Genomic DNA, 15,928 nt, shown 5'->3' with positions numbered 1-15,928 from the left:
TCTCGCTTTCTGTTCCCGTTTCCCCATCTTAGAAATTACCTGTCTTAGTTTTTTAATGCTGCTGAAATGGAAACCCTGGTGGAGTAGCGGTTAAGTGCTACGGTGGAAGGTCCTTATCTCTCTTCAGGTTCTGTTCCTGGGTTCCTTGGCGATCTTTGTCTGGCATCTATCTTCCCCATCTGTGAGTCCTTGCTTCTGTGCCTGACCTGCTCAAAAGTGACTGGCGTAAGACACACCCTACACTGATATGGCCTCATTAACATAACAAAGGAAACCCTATTCCCAAATGGGATTACCTCCCCAGGTATAGGGATTAGGATTTACAACACATAGTTTGGGGGGACACAATTCAATCCATAACATTGCCAAATGGGTCAATGGTTCAGAGAGAATAGATTTCTTTTAAGAGCCAGAGTAGTTTGATGGGTAGACTTGCTTTCGAACATTTCCTGTTCACACATGTACTTACCAGATGGCCATTTGGCACTTCCTAAACGAAAGGCACTTCCTGTATGAATGGCACCTGCTCACCAGCTCATCTACCAGCAGCCCGCGGGCAGGTTCTCTGCCTCCTACTTACTTTGCACCACTCAGCCCCTAACCCCTACGGGCAGAGAAAAAGCACTCGGTAAATACTTAGGACTGTTCATGTGGATTCTCTGTCAAAAACTCAGTTTCTGTCTAGCCCATTCCTACTCATGGCAACCCCATGGGTCTCAGAGTGGAACTGTATTCAATGGCTGATTTTTTTCAGAAGTAGATTGCCAGGCCTTTCTTCTGAGGTGCCTCTGGGTGGACTCAAACCTCCAGCCTTTTGGTTAGCAGCTGAGCACGCTAACCATTTACGCCACCCAAGGACAGCCTGTTGCTTTATGGATAGCATTAAATGAAAGGGCTCCTTTTAAAAAAACGTCAGGCTCAGGGAGCAGGGGCAGTCTTTTGAAACATGGGCAGTGTGCTTTGGAGGTGTTTTGAGTTCGAACTGTCCAGATTACAGCGGTGTCGCAAGGTGGGTGCAGGGGGTGTAAACTGTTCCAGGTGACACTGTCAGACGGGGTGACACCAAAGTGACTGTCCATAAAATTTTTGTGAAATATTTCAGCAGAAATTTATTATTTTTTATAAAAATATCCTTGTTGTTAGTTATACCAACAAAAACATTTTTCACAAGCCCAGCTTACATGTATCAGTATACCTACAAGGCTAACACTCTATATGCTAATTTGTTTTTTGAACCTCCTCATGTGCTCAGGTCAGCGCTGTCATTATTGCCCAATTACAATGACGTTTCGAATCACGTGGTTTCATCTGCACGTGCTACAAGCACACGCTATTATTTTCACTGTGGCCAGTGTTTTTCGTAGTCTCTGATTTTGTGGTCGTTATGAGTCGGAATCGACTCGACGGCAGTGGGTTTTTGGTTTGATTATGTCAAATTTTCTGGTGTTTTAGCTACATTATTGTGATAATTAGTATTTGTGAACTGATATCAGTAACTTTTTCGAAAATAAAGTAGTAACTAAAGGAAAAGAAGGAGTGATATACAGGAGTTATGATTTACGGGTAACGTTAATACAAAAAACATGACTGAAGACTCTGTGTGGTCTGGTACGGGCGGAGGCCCATGGGGGAGGAGTGATACCATGAGTTACCGCACTGGGTGACACCAAGCCTAGTGACGCCACTGCCAGGTTTTTTCCAGTCTGGGTGCTGGCTCCTGGACAGTAATCAGAGTGGAGATTAATAGATGAAGCAGGAGCAAAAATGAGCCAAACCAGGGTTTATTGAGGTGATTTATTTCAGCTAAATATGTCAGTTGTTTGTTCTAAAAATACTGCTAGAAGGTTGGGGGAGTATTCCAGATTGTTGACACTTTGACTGAAAGGAGAGGCAAAATGTAACTGATATGGGATCTGGCAGGAGTCCCTGTCTGACATAAAGAGGAGGCAGGATTAGGGTATCAAGAGGCGCAACTGAATCGTCAGAGACGGCTGTCTCTCACGTACAGCCTCCAACTAGGGCTCAGGGGCCACGAAGCTCTAAAGAACGAGGCACCTGCTCCTGATATCTCTTGGCACTGAGAACCTCTCTTTCGCTAAGTAAGTGTGGCCTCCATTTCCCCCTGAACACACAGATCTGGGCGGTTAATGAAACTCTCACTCTCACGACCATGAAACCAAAGTGTGAGAAATGGTGCTTGACCTTCCAAGTGGGCCAGCACATTGTGGGGCGTCTTCTTCCTGATAGACCATAGGCATTAAAAGTGGTCAGGTTTCTTTCCTCCCGTGGTGGTTAAGTAACTCCCAGACACAAATTTACCAGTGAACCACCTGGGTCAGTTACCCGACAGGGCTTTGTTCCCAGAGGAGAAGCACTTGTGAGAAGAGCTGTACCCCTCACACCCTCCTTGGGTGGTTCTGTTGACAAACTGACCAGTGGTCAGCAGATGTTTCGGTTTTTGTCAAGGAAACCAGGCACTCAGATTTGATCCCTGAAAAGCTTGAAGACTAGGGCTTTCCGACTGGCATCCTGTGAGCTGATGTCCTGTAGTAGAGTGCTGTTAGGCCAGCACATGTTTCAAAAATATTTGGTTTTACAGGGGAAGCAGAAGGCGCCTTGGTGGCACAGTGGTTAAGCACTCGGCTGCTAACAGAAAGGTCTGCTATTTGAACCCACCAGCCCCTCTGCAGGAGAAAAGACCTATCGATCTGCTTCTGTGAAGATTACAGCCTGGGAAACCTTATGGGGCAGTTCTACTCTGTCTTACAGGGCGCTATGAATCAACTGGATGGCACCCAACAACAATAATCTTTACGGAAGTAGAGGAGCCCCTGGGTGGGTTCAAACTGCCAACCTTTAAGTTAGCAGCCCAGCTGTTAACCATTATGCCGCCAGGGATCCTGAAAGATTACAGCCAAGAAAACCCTATGGGGCAGTTCTGCTCTGTCACATGGGGTCACTATGAGTTAGAATCGACCCGATGGCACGCAACAACAAGAGGGGAGGCAGGCACAATTCCAAGCACTTCCTGTTGGGCGTTGTATTTGGAGCCCTGATGGCACAGTGGTTAAGTGTTCGGCTGCTCACCAAAAAGTCAGCAGTTCAAATCCACCAGTCACTCCTTGGAAACCCTATGGGGCAGTTCTACTCTGTCCTGTAGGGTCTCTATGAGTTGGAATTGACTCAGTGGCAATGGGTTTGGTGTTTTGGTTTTCGGTGTCTTGAACCCAGCTCTTATTTGCCTGCCTGGGTCTAGAAGACATTTGAGTATCTGACCCCTAAAAAGGAGCCACCGTGGTAATGGGACAATTTCTTGGTGCTTTGCAGACTCCAGGAGGTGCCCTTTACATGGGTGATGATGCGAGTGGCCACCCTGGTAGTCTATCACCAGAGACACACATGGCAGACTTGGACAGGGCTGGAGCGCAGGGTTAAAGCGCAGCCATCAGACCCAGGAGAATTCCTCTGGGTCCAGGACCACAGGCGGGGATGCCCCTTGTACATAACTTCATATAAATTGTTGTTCAGAATTTCCACTGGACTTAAAAATAAAAATCATCCCACATGCTCCCCAAGTTCTTATTGGACTGAAATAAACACCAGGTAGAATTTCCTAAGTGCAGGGGCTCTTTTCCCTGGAAGTCTTTGAAAAAGAAATCAGACGTCTGTAGGTTAGGGTGGAGAGCCATGAGCTGGACTGGTGCTTGAACTTTCAGGTGCATATGCATCACCTGGGACTCTTGCATATCCTGGCTCAGGAGGCCTGGGGTGGCTGGAGAGTCTGCATTTCTCCCTCACAGGCTCCCAGATCCTGCTGCCAACCACACTCCTAGTAGCAAAGCATTAGAACGCCTCTCAAGACCTTTTCCAGCTTTGGGTTAATTGGAAAAATCTGATTTTTTTTCTAATGAGCCAGTGAGCAGCAGGTCAGTACAGCAGCTGGGTAAGCCAGAAGATCTAAGAGATTGTATACTTCCTGCATAACAGTTAGGGATTATACATTCATTCGGTGCCACTTGCTGAATAGTCACCATTGGTGAGGCCCCACGGGTGTTTCAGTACCTAGTGGGAACAGTCACACGAAACCCTTTCAGTTGCCATTAGAAGGGCCTCAGGACACAGCTGTAAACTAGCATGGTAGGCTCACCTGCTGGCCATCAGGCCAGCTACAGGCCTGATTTCAATGACAGGGTGACTCAGAGAACAGCCCTTTCCAGGATTGGACCTCTTTGGAAGCCCAGAGAGCAGAGCAGTGGCTCCAGCGCCAGCACACAGTAGGCCATCAGCCATGTGGGTGCCCAGGAACTGAGATGCATTTCCTTCGGGCCTATGGCCCCTGAACGAGCCCCTGGCTCCCCTCTGTGGGGAGCCTGACAGCAGCCCTCTCCCTCTGAGCAGCAATGGCCTCACATGTCTGCTCTTTGCTTGTTCCCCTTCTGACTTTGTTCCCAGCTGACTCATCTGGCTTTAAATTTCCGGTTCCTCCTAGTCACCACAGGATTCTGGCACATTTCTTTTGATTTCTCTTGCCATTCTGATCTGTCTACTGCCTAGCCATCTTCTCAATTTATAATTTCAGTCCAGCACATTTAGGTCCCTCTCAGTCTCCCACCTTGGCCTGATCTCCCATTTCCTTTACCTGGTGACAGATACTCTCCTTTAGGTGTTTGGCAGCCAGCCCCACTCAAGCTCTCAAGACAGCCTCCCCTGAAGCCAGGAGATGGGGAGGGTACACAAGGCCCCATGACCATGGCCCTATTTGGGCAGATACCACGTGCTTTTCTGCACAGCTGTTTGGCATCCCTGCCTACATTCAGGAGAGAAACAAAGAGCGGGCCCCTGGCATGCTGAGCCCAGGAGCTCATAAACACAGCTCAGCACAGAATACCAAACGTTCAAGGTTCCCATGATGTTAGTACTAAATCAGCTGCCGTGAGTGCAGCAGTCACAGATCAGCTCATTAGTGAGGGTTTTGTGTAATTTGTGTGTTAATATGTGTATTTCCTTCCTTGATGCACTTAATGAAAGCAGGTCTTATACTGCCAAATGAGATTGGAGGGAATTATGACTGTAGTATTTCTTAAACTTTTCTAATTTATTTTCATTGAGAGTTCTTCAGCAGGAAGCTTTGTGAGGCAAATTAAATTCCAGAATTTAGAAATATCTGCCCTTTGAGCCAGGGCAGGGGTAGTTGAGTGGTAGAATTCCCACCTTGCATGCAGGAGACCTGGGTTCGATTCCCAGCCAGTGTACCTCATGGCATAGCCACCACCCATCTGCCAGTGGTGGTTTCTGTGATGCTGAACAAATTTCAGTGGAGCTTCCAGATTAGGAGACTAGGAAGAGAGGCCTGGCAATCTCCTAAAAATCAACCAATGAAAACTCTGTTGATCACAGTGGTCCAGTCTACAACCAATAATGGGGAAGTCATAGGACCAGGCAGCATTTCATTTCATTGTGCATGGGGTCGCCATAAGTCAGGAGCTGACTCGATGGCAGCTAACAGCACCACCAACCCTTTGGCCTTACCCAGGCCTCAACTCTATGAGTCCCAGACTCAAGCCACCATCCCTTGAACTCACCGTGGACACTCACACCTCCCCACCTGTGTGCTCCTGGTGCTCTGCCTGGGGATGAGGGGCATGGAAGACATCAGAAAGGGGGATTTTCACAGTTAGGGTGGGAGGGGTGCTGGAAGAGTTCCAGAATTTATCTACTTCTGTTTGTGCTCCCAGAGAACTTTGTCTATATGTCTGTGTTCATCAAGTATCATGTGTATATTACATTAGACTGAATTTTACCTTTCAGTGCCCCATCTCTGAAATACTCTTACATCCCGTATATATCAGCTAAACTAGAGTGATGTGCTAGACACCAGGGTCTGGAAGTAGGGGGGTTTCCAGGGCTAGGAAAGTCATCAGACATTATCACTGGTCTGATAAAATGCCACTTTGGTATGTCCCTGCAGTGAGTGATGGACAGTCACACCACGTGTGCCCCAGGGCATCACCAGGGGCAGCCATGGCTGCTTTCTAAGCTCTGCGCAGAGCCAAACACATTTGTTATTTCAAGTAATCTCTGGAGTCTTTTAACCATTCCAGAAATAAGGGAAACATTATTTCTATTAGTTTTAATGAAAAGCAAGACATGGTTAACTAGATCCTTCAAATCACCAGAATTTTATATGCACCACATTTTTGGATGAAAGAGGCAGGTCACAAAAGCACATGCAAATGCGGTCATTTTTTGAAGAATCATCTATGGTATTTCCTAGTGGTGACACCCCAGCAGCCTAAGATCCTGTTCTTGTAGCAAACCAAACGCAACCCTTTGCCATGGAGTTGATTCCGACTTATCACAGCCCAATACAACAGAGTAGTGATTGGTATACAGATTGCCCCATAGTGTTTTCAAGGAGCAGCTGGTAGATTCAAACTGCCGACCTTTTGATTAGCTGCCCTAACTCTTAGCCACTGCACCACCAGGACTCCTGCTCTTGTATAGTCCTATCCAATTTCCAGGGCCGTAGTCTATCCCGAACCAGAAATCCTGCCTAATATTGACAGTTAGGTCTTTTCTCCCAATTGGACCTAAGTTCTTTTAGGGCAAGGAACTGTCTTTTATACCACTTTGTATTCCACATGGCATCTAACACAGATCTTTGCAGATTTAAGTATTTGTTGTTGTCATTGTTAGCTGCTGTCGAGTCCATTCTGACTCAAAGCAACCCCGTATGTTAGAGTAGAACTGCTGTCCCATAGGGTTTCTGAGGTTGTAATCATTACCAGAGGCAGCAGGTTGCTGGGTCTTTTCTCCCACAGAGCTACTGGTGGGGTCGAACCACTGACCTTTCGGTTATCAGCTGAGCACTTAAACATTGCACCACCAGGGCTCCCTTTAAATATTTAGCAATAGATTAGTGTCGCTGTTAGAGTGTTTTAAGTCATTCTTCTCTGTGTCGAGTTTGGTGCCTTGGAGTGAGATGGATTTGGGCTTAAATTTCTGTATACCAATCAAGAGCTGGAAACCCTGGTGGTGTAGTGGTTAAGAGCTATGGTTGTTAACAAAAAGGTCAGCAGTCCGAATCCACCAGGCGCTTTTTGGAAACCCTATGGAGCAGTTCTACTCTGCCCTATAGGGTCGCTATGAGTTGGAATCAACCCAACAGCAATGGATTTTTTTTTTTTTTGCTTAATCACTAGCTAGGTCAACTTGGGCAGGCTACTTAATCACAACCTAATTCATAGGGTTATTGTAAGAACCGGTGATTAAATATTTGAAATATCCAGCAGCTGCTGTTATTGTTGTTATCATTTCAGTTACCTGGAAAGCAAACGCTTCCAGCTATGGCTGGTGATTCCACAGATGTGAGCTCTTGGGTTTTCTGTGATGCATTTCCATTTGGGAGGTTCAACTCCTATTATTTAAGGCTAGCTTCATTGGGGGGATGCTATTTAACCTGAATCTTGAAGGATGAGTAGGTGCTTAAAAGGTGGAAATGGGTGGAGAAGGCATTTAAAACACAGGGAACAGCCTGTGCAAAGACCCAGAGGCATGACGGAGAGTGGATCATGGGGGAAGCTGGTTGTGGCTAGAGTGGTAGATGTACGTGGAGGGCAGTGGACAGACCAAAGCTAAGCCTGTGGGCGGGAGGTGGATCTTGAAAGACATTGTTCCTGGTGATAAATTTGGGCTTCATCCTGTGGGTGAAGCAGAGGCATGGTTATCAGGGTTGTAGTCAGTTTGGTATGTTAGCAAGGTTCTTCTATGCGTATGATTGTAGTCTTTATTAATTTCCTGTACGTTTTCAGAGATTCTCTAAACAAAATATTTCTTTATTTTAAAATTTTTATTGCACTTTAAGTGAAAGTTTACAAATCAGGTCAGTCTCTCATACAAAAATTTATAAACACCTTGCTATATACTCCTAGGTGTTCTCCCTCTAATGAAATGGCACATTCCTTCCCTCCACCCTGTATTTCCGAGTCCATTCAGCCAGCTTCTGTCCCCCTCGGCCTCCACATCTCCCCTCCAGACAGGAGCTGCCCACGTAGTCTCATGTGTCTACTTTACCCAGGAAACTCCCTCCTCACCAGTATCATGGTCCCCAAACCCCCACCCCTGCTATGCTGGCCTTCGAAGTGTTCAGTTTATTCAGGAACTTCTTTGCTTTTGGTTTAGTCCAGTTGTGCTGACCTCTCCTGTATTGTGTGTTATCTTTCCCTTCACCTAAATTAGTTCTTGTCTACTACCTAATTAGTGAATACCCTTCTCCCTCCCTCCTCCCCCCTCTCGTAACCATCAAAGAATATTTTCTTTGTTTAAACTATTTCTTGAGTTTTTATAATAGTGGTCTCATACAATATTTGTCCTTTTGCAACTGACTGATTTCACTCAGCGTAATGCTTTCCAAATTCCTCCATGTTATGAAATGTTTCACGGATTCATCATTGTTCTTTATTGATGGGTAGTATTCCATCGTGTGACTACACCATAATTTATCCATTCATCCATTGATGGGCATCTTGGCTGTGTCCATCTTTTTGCTATTGTAAACGGTGCTGCAGTGAACATGGGTGTGCATATATCTGTTCATGTAAAGGCTCTTATTTCTCAAGGAGTGGGATTGCTGGATCGTATGGTAGTTCTATTTCTAGCTTTTTAAGGAAGCACCAAATCGATTTCCAAAGTGGTTGTACCATTTTACATTCCCACCAGGAGTGTATAAGTGTTCCAGTCTCTCCACAACCTCCCCAACATTTATTATTTTGTGTTTTTTGGATTAATGCCAGCCTTGTTGGAGTGAGATGGCTTCTCATTGTAGTCTTATTTTTTTTTTTTAATGGCTAGTGATCTTGAGCATTTCCTCATTGTATCTGTTAGCCGCCTGAATGTCTTCTTTAATGAAGTGCCTGTTCATATCTTTTGCCCATTTTTTAATTGGGTTATTTGTCCTCTTGTAGTTGAGGTTTTGCAGTATCATGTAGATTTTAGAGATCAGACGCTGATCGGAAATGTCATAGCTAAGAACTTTTCCCAGTATGGAGGTTATCTTTTTACTCTTTTGGTGAAGTGTTTGGGTGAGCATAGGTGTTTGATTTTTAGGAGCTCCCCGTTATCTAGTTCTGTTCTGGTGTTTGTGCATTTTGGTAATAAATATTTATTTTTTAACAATTAGGTTAATATACTTTGAATCAGTTGTACCAAAACCAAACCAAACCCCTTGCCCTCAGGGCGATTCTGACTCACAGTGATCCTACAGGATGGAGTAGAACTGCCCCATAGGGTTTCCAAGGAGTGCCTGCCTGGTGGATTCGAACTGCCGACTTTTTGGTTAGCAGCCAAGCTCTTAACTGCTGTGCCACCAGGACTCTGAACTAGGTGTAGGGGGTAGGAAAAGATCATTTCCCCCAGCATGTGGCTTCTTCTCAGACTTCTGGAGAAACATCTTGCTTCATTTATGGTTGGACTTGGGTGGTGCAGCCAGTGTGATCTCTTGGCCCGGGTGTCTCCTCCGCCCTCTTTACAAGGTTGACAGTTACACATACTGAAACATATTAAAGGCCCTTTGATCCCAGGTTTTTTCATAACTTGGTTTTTGCCTAAGGATTTCCTTGGTAGATCAAATCCATCAAATCTTTGGACATCGAGTGCAGCAAATTGATGTGAATCGCTGTGTACTCTTCATTTCTCTGCTGATGTAGCATACACCCAGCCAGATGTTTTCGAACAATCTTGAAATATGTGAGCAAGGTTCAGCAAACACGATGGCAAGTATCACTTGTTCTGTTAGCAGTATTGTTTTCTGCTTCATGAACAAGCTGAAGTTTGGGAAATGGTGAAAAGAGGCACCGTGTCTTGGAGGCAGCTCCTGCTTTTATACGTGCATTCGAAGGAGGGCCAGAGTCGGCCTGGCAAGGTCTTCCTGCCCATTGTACTGGGAATACCTGCGTCATGGCCGCGAGGCTGGCAGTTGTCCTCCCACACCGGGGCTCTCCAGCTCCCTTTTTCTGCCCGTCTCTCTTTCATGCCGTTCCTCCCGCTTCACTTCCAGGTGCCTTTTCCATCAATTGTGCTCAGCGATTCGACTATTGTTCTTCCTGTCTGGCTCTCTTGAATTCAGCCCACACCTTCTCAACTGCATATCCTGAGTCAAGTGTTTGAAAGCTGTTATTTCATGTTAATTAGAAGTTCTTTTTCAAGCCAGGAAGCCTTGTACAGAACTTTTCCCCAAACTGCAGCTTAGAGATGAGCTCTGGCGTTTTGTACTTTGGGTACAGTTAAAGGAACCATGGGTAATTACCGCCACACTCCTGCTTGTGTGCTGGGGGACCTTTCCCACCACCTGCATGCCTTCCCTGGGGCAGGCAAGCTCCGAGCTTGGCTAAGCTAGAGGGACTCATTGTGCCTCCCAGAGACTTAACATTGGCACTTGTGTGGCCTCACTGAGTCCTAGGTGGGGTCTTCCCTGGCTGCAACTGCTTGGTAATCGCCTCATCCAGGAAGGGCTCTGGGCCCCCCAGTAGTTCTCCACCAAATGCTGACAGGTGGCCATTGGCAGCTTCTCCGTCCTTTGTGTCCTGTCTCCCATTGACCCTCATTTGGTAGGAGAGTCTGGTGGAAAAGCACTCCTACCATGCATGTTATGGATTCATGAAGACATGAGCAGGAGTCTGCTTCTTGGCTCCTTAAAAACCCCTTGAGATACCCTGGATGGCTGCCATTTCTATAGGCGGTCCTGGAGAGGTTTCAGGGGAGTTGCCATTCTTGAGATCTTTTTGGGCAGAAGCTGAGCCCAGTTCTCACGTCTGGCCTTGTGCTCTTTATGCCCACCTGACTGTAGATAGATCAAGGACAGTATCCCTCACATTGCCTGGTCTTCCATCCCATCAGGCCCAGCTGCTGCAGGCCCAGGCTTGAGGAGGCTGCAGACCTTACCCCACTAGAAGCCTCCAGCATCAAACTTCCTGTGTCCCATTTAGAGGGAGTGGTTGGTGCTGACCCATTCCTGAGCTTGGGCAGTGACTGGTTAGGACCACCCTCATTTGATCTCACACAGAGAAAAAAGAGACTTTCCTCTTGAAATGTCTTTGAATGAGGACTCTACATTGTGCATGGTTGAGGAATTCACAGGATGAGACTCATCATGTAAACGTATTTATATCTAACTTAAATCACTGGAAATACCTCTCTTTCTTCCATGGTTTATAGAGAAGATAGCCAGTGAGCAGATGCTGATTTAATACTCTTTGACTTCACAGCACAATTCTAGCACTGTGGAAGTATGGACAGAGAGAGAGAGAGAGATGTTAGGGTTCTTCTTCAAGAAAACAACCAAAGGAAACACCTAGGTCCCCTTGTCTATTGAGGGGAGATAAAGACGACCTACCTAGAAAGGTTGTTACATGGATCCCATGAGATATTCTATGTAAAGTGGCCAACACAAGGCCTGGCACAGCAGGCCTTTAATAAATAGTAGTTCCTCTTTTGCTTTTGCTTTTTATTATTATTATTAACAACAAATACCAGCTACTGTGGTACATACTGAGTAGAGAAGATAAAGAAATAAATGTTATATCAGTGGAAGACTTAATTGAACTTGGGAAGATTGAGGACATGGCATGTGTAGTCATAGAGTTAGGAAAGCACGTAGTGTTTGGCCAGTGAATTGTATTGGGAGGAGTAAGGGGTCTAATAGTATGTGTGGCCCAGAATCGTATTGGTGAAGTAAAATAGGAGTGGCCAGTTGCAGGAGGGCCTCAAAGGACTAGATAAGGAATTTGGATTTAGTATTAGAGACAGAAAGGAATCATTATAGCTTCTTGAGCTGGGAATGAAAATTAATTTTGGAGATCTTTGTGACAAGATTTCTTAGGGGAAGTCAGGGGGCAGGAAGACCATTAGAAAGGTTTCTAGGCTCATTCTGGAGCCTTTACTAGGGTAGTGGTGGTGAGCCTGGGGACGGAGAGGGCTGTCTAGAGACGTAGCATAGAGACATAAGTAGACTTTGGGAATGGGATAACTGAGGGGCTGAGAGAGAGAGAAGGTTCTAAGTGTAGTGCTCAGAAGGTCTGGATGGAGAATGAAAGTATTGGTGGTAACAAAAATAGGGAAGAGACACCTTGTGATTATGGAGTGAGTTTGTGAAGGCCCAGCCCCTAAAAAGCAGACCTGGGGAACGCTAAAGGGGAGAGGACCTTAGCCCAATGCCATCTTTCTGCATGTGCCTCAGTTAAGTCTTTCGAAGCTCAGCAGATTCATTCACCTTCCCAGAATGAGAATAACCATGGAAGGCTATGTATAGATATTTACATCAACTGAGTCACAACACTTGTGTAATTTTGTAAATAAATTCAGATTCACTTTTAATGAATATTTGAAGTTTCACAACAAAATTGGTTTTGTTCCAAAAACCATGCTCTTCACAAAGTCCCTGTGTCCTGAGTAAAAGGAGCCATTCTAATGCTTTTAACCTGACCACCCATAGTCATGTGGTACTGAAATCTACCTTAGAGGCCAGACTTAATTTAAGCAAAGCCATCTGTTGATCTGGGAGTTCTGGAACCCTCGGCCCTGCTCCCACCTGCTGCCCTTGGACCAAGCCTTTGGATATCTCCTGCCTAAAACAAGTACAGTAGTCTCCAGCTCGAAGTCAGACTACTTTGTGTTGGCTTGGTGGGACTCTGGCGTGAGCTGTGTTTTCTCCCTTTGTCTCTCCACCGTAGACTACTGTTCTCCAAAGTGAAGTTGGAGTCACTGTGCCGGGGCCCGGACGAGGCGCTCCTCACCTGTAAGCACATGTTACAGATATGGAAATCCTGCTACAACCTAACCAACCCCAGGTAAGAGGCCAGCAGTGCCTGTTTTGCGTGGTGTTTGCATGTGCCCCCGCCTATCAGGGTCATCTCTGATTGGCATTTGGCAGCCATGAGCTCTACCACCTGGTGCACCTCCAGTCCCCAGGAGTGGCAGATGGTAACAGTGGGGCCTCAAGCTCCTTTTTTAAGGGAATTTTCTCCCAGTGGCTGACGAAGCCTCCAAATTGTAGGTTTCTTTTGCTTTGCTGCCATGGTGGCCCTCTAGGCTCAGTTCACAATTCACCTTGATCTGATTTCTCTCTACCAGCCAGTTACTTACCCTCTTTGGCAATTCTCATCACCTTTCCAATGGTTTATGGATAGCCTAGTCAGTTACATGTTTCAGATGGGCTTCTTAACAGTAACAGTAAAAGACGACAGGCTCTATCCCACTAAGGAGAGGGGAAATCGCCATGGCATGATAAAGCCTCCTTTTCAAAAAGTTATAGTCATGACTCAGACAAATAGAAAATAATACATGGCAAAGACTTTATTTACTTCATTAACTCTTGAGGGCACAAGTAAAATGTTGAGACCTGTTCAAAGAACACTTTGTCAAAAAACAGATAGATAGACAGACAGACAGATAGGCAAGATGAACTTGCAACTAGATGAAAAAATAATATCCTACAGGGCAGTGAAATGTGTTGCTTAGGGTTATCTTTTCTGCACATGTAGGGGTGGGGAGGAATCAACTATTTCTCTACCAGACCTGTTGCCGTCGAGTCGATTCCGACTCATAGCAATCCTATAGGACAGAGTCGAACGGCTCCATAGGGTTTCCAAAGCTGTAATCTTTAGAGAAGCAGACTGCCACATCTTTCTCCTGCAGAGCGGCTGCTGGGTTCAAACCGCTGACTTGTTGGTTAGCAGCCAAGTGTTTGACCACTGTATTACCAGGACTCCTTACCAGACAAAATTTATATGCCTTACTGTTACTATTAGTTTTCTACAGGTTAATTTTTGCTCCTACGGGGATACATTACAGTCTAGTCAACAGGAAGTCAGTCAGATGTGCTTACGTCCATAGAATCAGATAACCCCAGGAGGGTCTACTAATCAACAGCCCACCTTCCACTGGTGGTTATGTTGTTAGGTGCTGTAGCATCATCTTCGAGTCATAGCGACTCTGCTAACAACAGAACAAAACACTGTCCAGTCCTGCGCCATCCTCGCAGTTGTTGCTATGCTTGAGCCCACTGTTGCAGCAACTGTGTCAGTCCATCTTGTTGAGGGCCTTTCTCTTTTTCATGGACTCTCTAGTTTACCAAGCATGATGTCCTTCTCCAGGGATTGGTCCTTCCAGATCACATGTCCAGAGTAAGTGAGACGAAGTCTCACCAGCCTCACTTCTAAGGAGCATTCCACTGGAAGATGCCCAATAATCTATTTTGCCCATTTCCCAACCTTGGACAATTTTTTTTGATGTGTGCCCTGCTCTGTGAAAGAAGTAATTTAATGAAAAGGGACCTAATGATTCTAGTGAATTCACTCCACGGCCCATATACTCAGAATACTTCACAAGTTCACAGCACGGTGTATGGGCAGCTCATTCCTGCCCATGAGTCAGGAGCCTTCAAATGTGAAACTCGTTTGTGTATTGAGTTCGAAGGTGTGCGCTAAGGGAGTGGCTTGCCCAGCCCAAAAGGAGGCAGGGAGCAGGCTGGCCACAGTGGGCACAGCGTGCAGACCTGGGGTGTACAAGGGTGGGATGGGATTGAAAGAGCAGCAAAGTCAATGTGGGATTCCATGGGAGACATTGGTTGATTAAAGTATTTGCAGTTAAAGAAAAAATGTGTTCAAAACCAGAGCCCTGTTAAGGAGGGGCCCCTAGCAACAGGCAGTACAGGCAGTGCAGCTAGAAGGCAAGGGAGCCCAGGCTAGAAAGTCCACCACTGCACTTTCCCTGCCTGCCAGGGAACCACACAGCCCCTTGCAGAGCTCAAGTTCCAAGACTTGAGACTAGAGTCTCCGCCCAGCACCACTGCCTGTGGCAAGTTGCTCCATTGCCCTGCGTTCCCATCATTCTCTGGGTGCGGTGGGTATCGTGAGACTGGCTTCCTCCTTTCATGGGTATGCTCTGAAAATAAAGATCATTTTAACTGAAAACAAATCTACTTCTCTAAGCCTGTGAGCAAAAATAGACAATGCCCATATTTATCTCCCCTCAAAGCTTCCCACCCTTGGCCTATCAGAAGCAGCAGGATTTGGGGAGAGTCTTCATCCCATCACCCAGCTAATGGGAGATGCAGCCCAAGCTGGCTGCACAGCACTGGAGCACGTTCCTTTGCCTGTGCTCCCTTTAGACAAGAGAAAATAAATCCATCAGCGTTCACATTGCCAGTTTTCCACACCTCTCCCACCTCCCCACATTTCCTCCCACTTAGCAACCAAGAATATTGAATGTGAGGAGAAAAAAATAGCAGAATTGGAAAGCTTCTGAAAAATACTTAACCAAATGCCTGGGCTGTGTCCATACTTCCTCCATTTCCTGAAGGATCTCTCAGGGCCAGCGCAGGGAGGAACCCTGGCTCCAGGCTCAGAGTCTGGGGGTGGGGAAGGAGAGGGTCCATTGGTTGCTCAGTCTTACTCCCTCGAGTCGCTCCCCCAGGCCTTGACAGAGGGGGTGGTGGATCTAGCAGCCCCTTATTAAGGAGCTTCCTGTTTGTTTTCTTTAAACATTATTTTTGTTCTCTGGGATATAAATACACGTTTCTCCTGTAGCCCTTACCAACGTGAGGATTTAGGCATCCTCCCCATTATGCTGGGGTAAGAAGCGACCCTGGTGATAGAATAAAGCTGAAAGAAGGAAGGGCTGTGTCTTAAGAAGGGCCAGCACACTGCAGTTTTCTAGAGAAGGGCAGCGGACTGTCCAATAGTCGGGAGTCTACAGTCACATCATAGAGGGTTCTAGAAAAGGGTAGAATTGCAGGAAACTGTATGTGAGAAGCATGCCTTCAAAATTAAAAAATAAGAACTGAGCAGAAAGCGTTTTGGTAGGAAGCAGTTTTGTGTCTTCCTGGAGTGGATGGGCACTGACTTCCTGCCTCAGGGCGCCCTTGTTTTTCAGC

The 15,928-nt window shown here is 46.2% G+C and overlaps 1 protein-coding gene across 22 annotated transcripts in view; it reads left to right on the top strand.

Annotated features, from left to right (window-relative positions):
- Positions 1–15,928, top strand: part of TTC7B (tetratricopeptide repeat domain 7B) — a 312,659-nt gene that overhangs the window by 215,398 nt on the left and 81,333 nt on the right. For all 22 annotated transcript variants that reach the window (XR_010323215.1, XR_010323214.1, XR_010323213.1 and 19 more), the window contains one exon: positions 12,726–12,842. Coding sequence is in view for 18 of the 22 variants with exons in the window: in XM_023546494.2 (XP_023402262.1) it covers positions 12,726–12,842 (117 nt within the window). In the remaining 4 variants the exon portion in view is untranslated. The remainder of the gene's footprint in view (positions 1–12,725; positions 12,843–15,928) is intronic.

The sequence above is a fragment of the Loxodonta africana genome, chromosome 10 (assembly GCF_030014295.1).
Source record: "Loxodonta africana isolate mLoxAfr1 chromosome 10, mLoxAfr1.hap2, whole genome shotgun sequence".
Taxonomy (NCBI): domain Eukaryota; kingdom Metazoa; phylum Chordata; class Mammalia; order Proboscidea; family Elephantidae; genus Loxodonta; species Loxodonta africana.
Note: the sequence above shows the minus strand (reverse complement) of the source record. Positions and strands in the feature narration are given on the sequence as shown.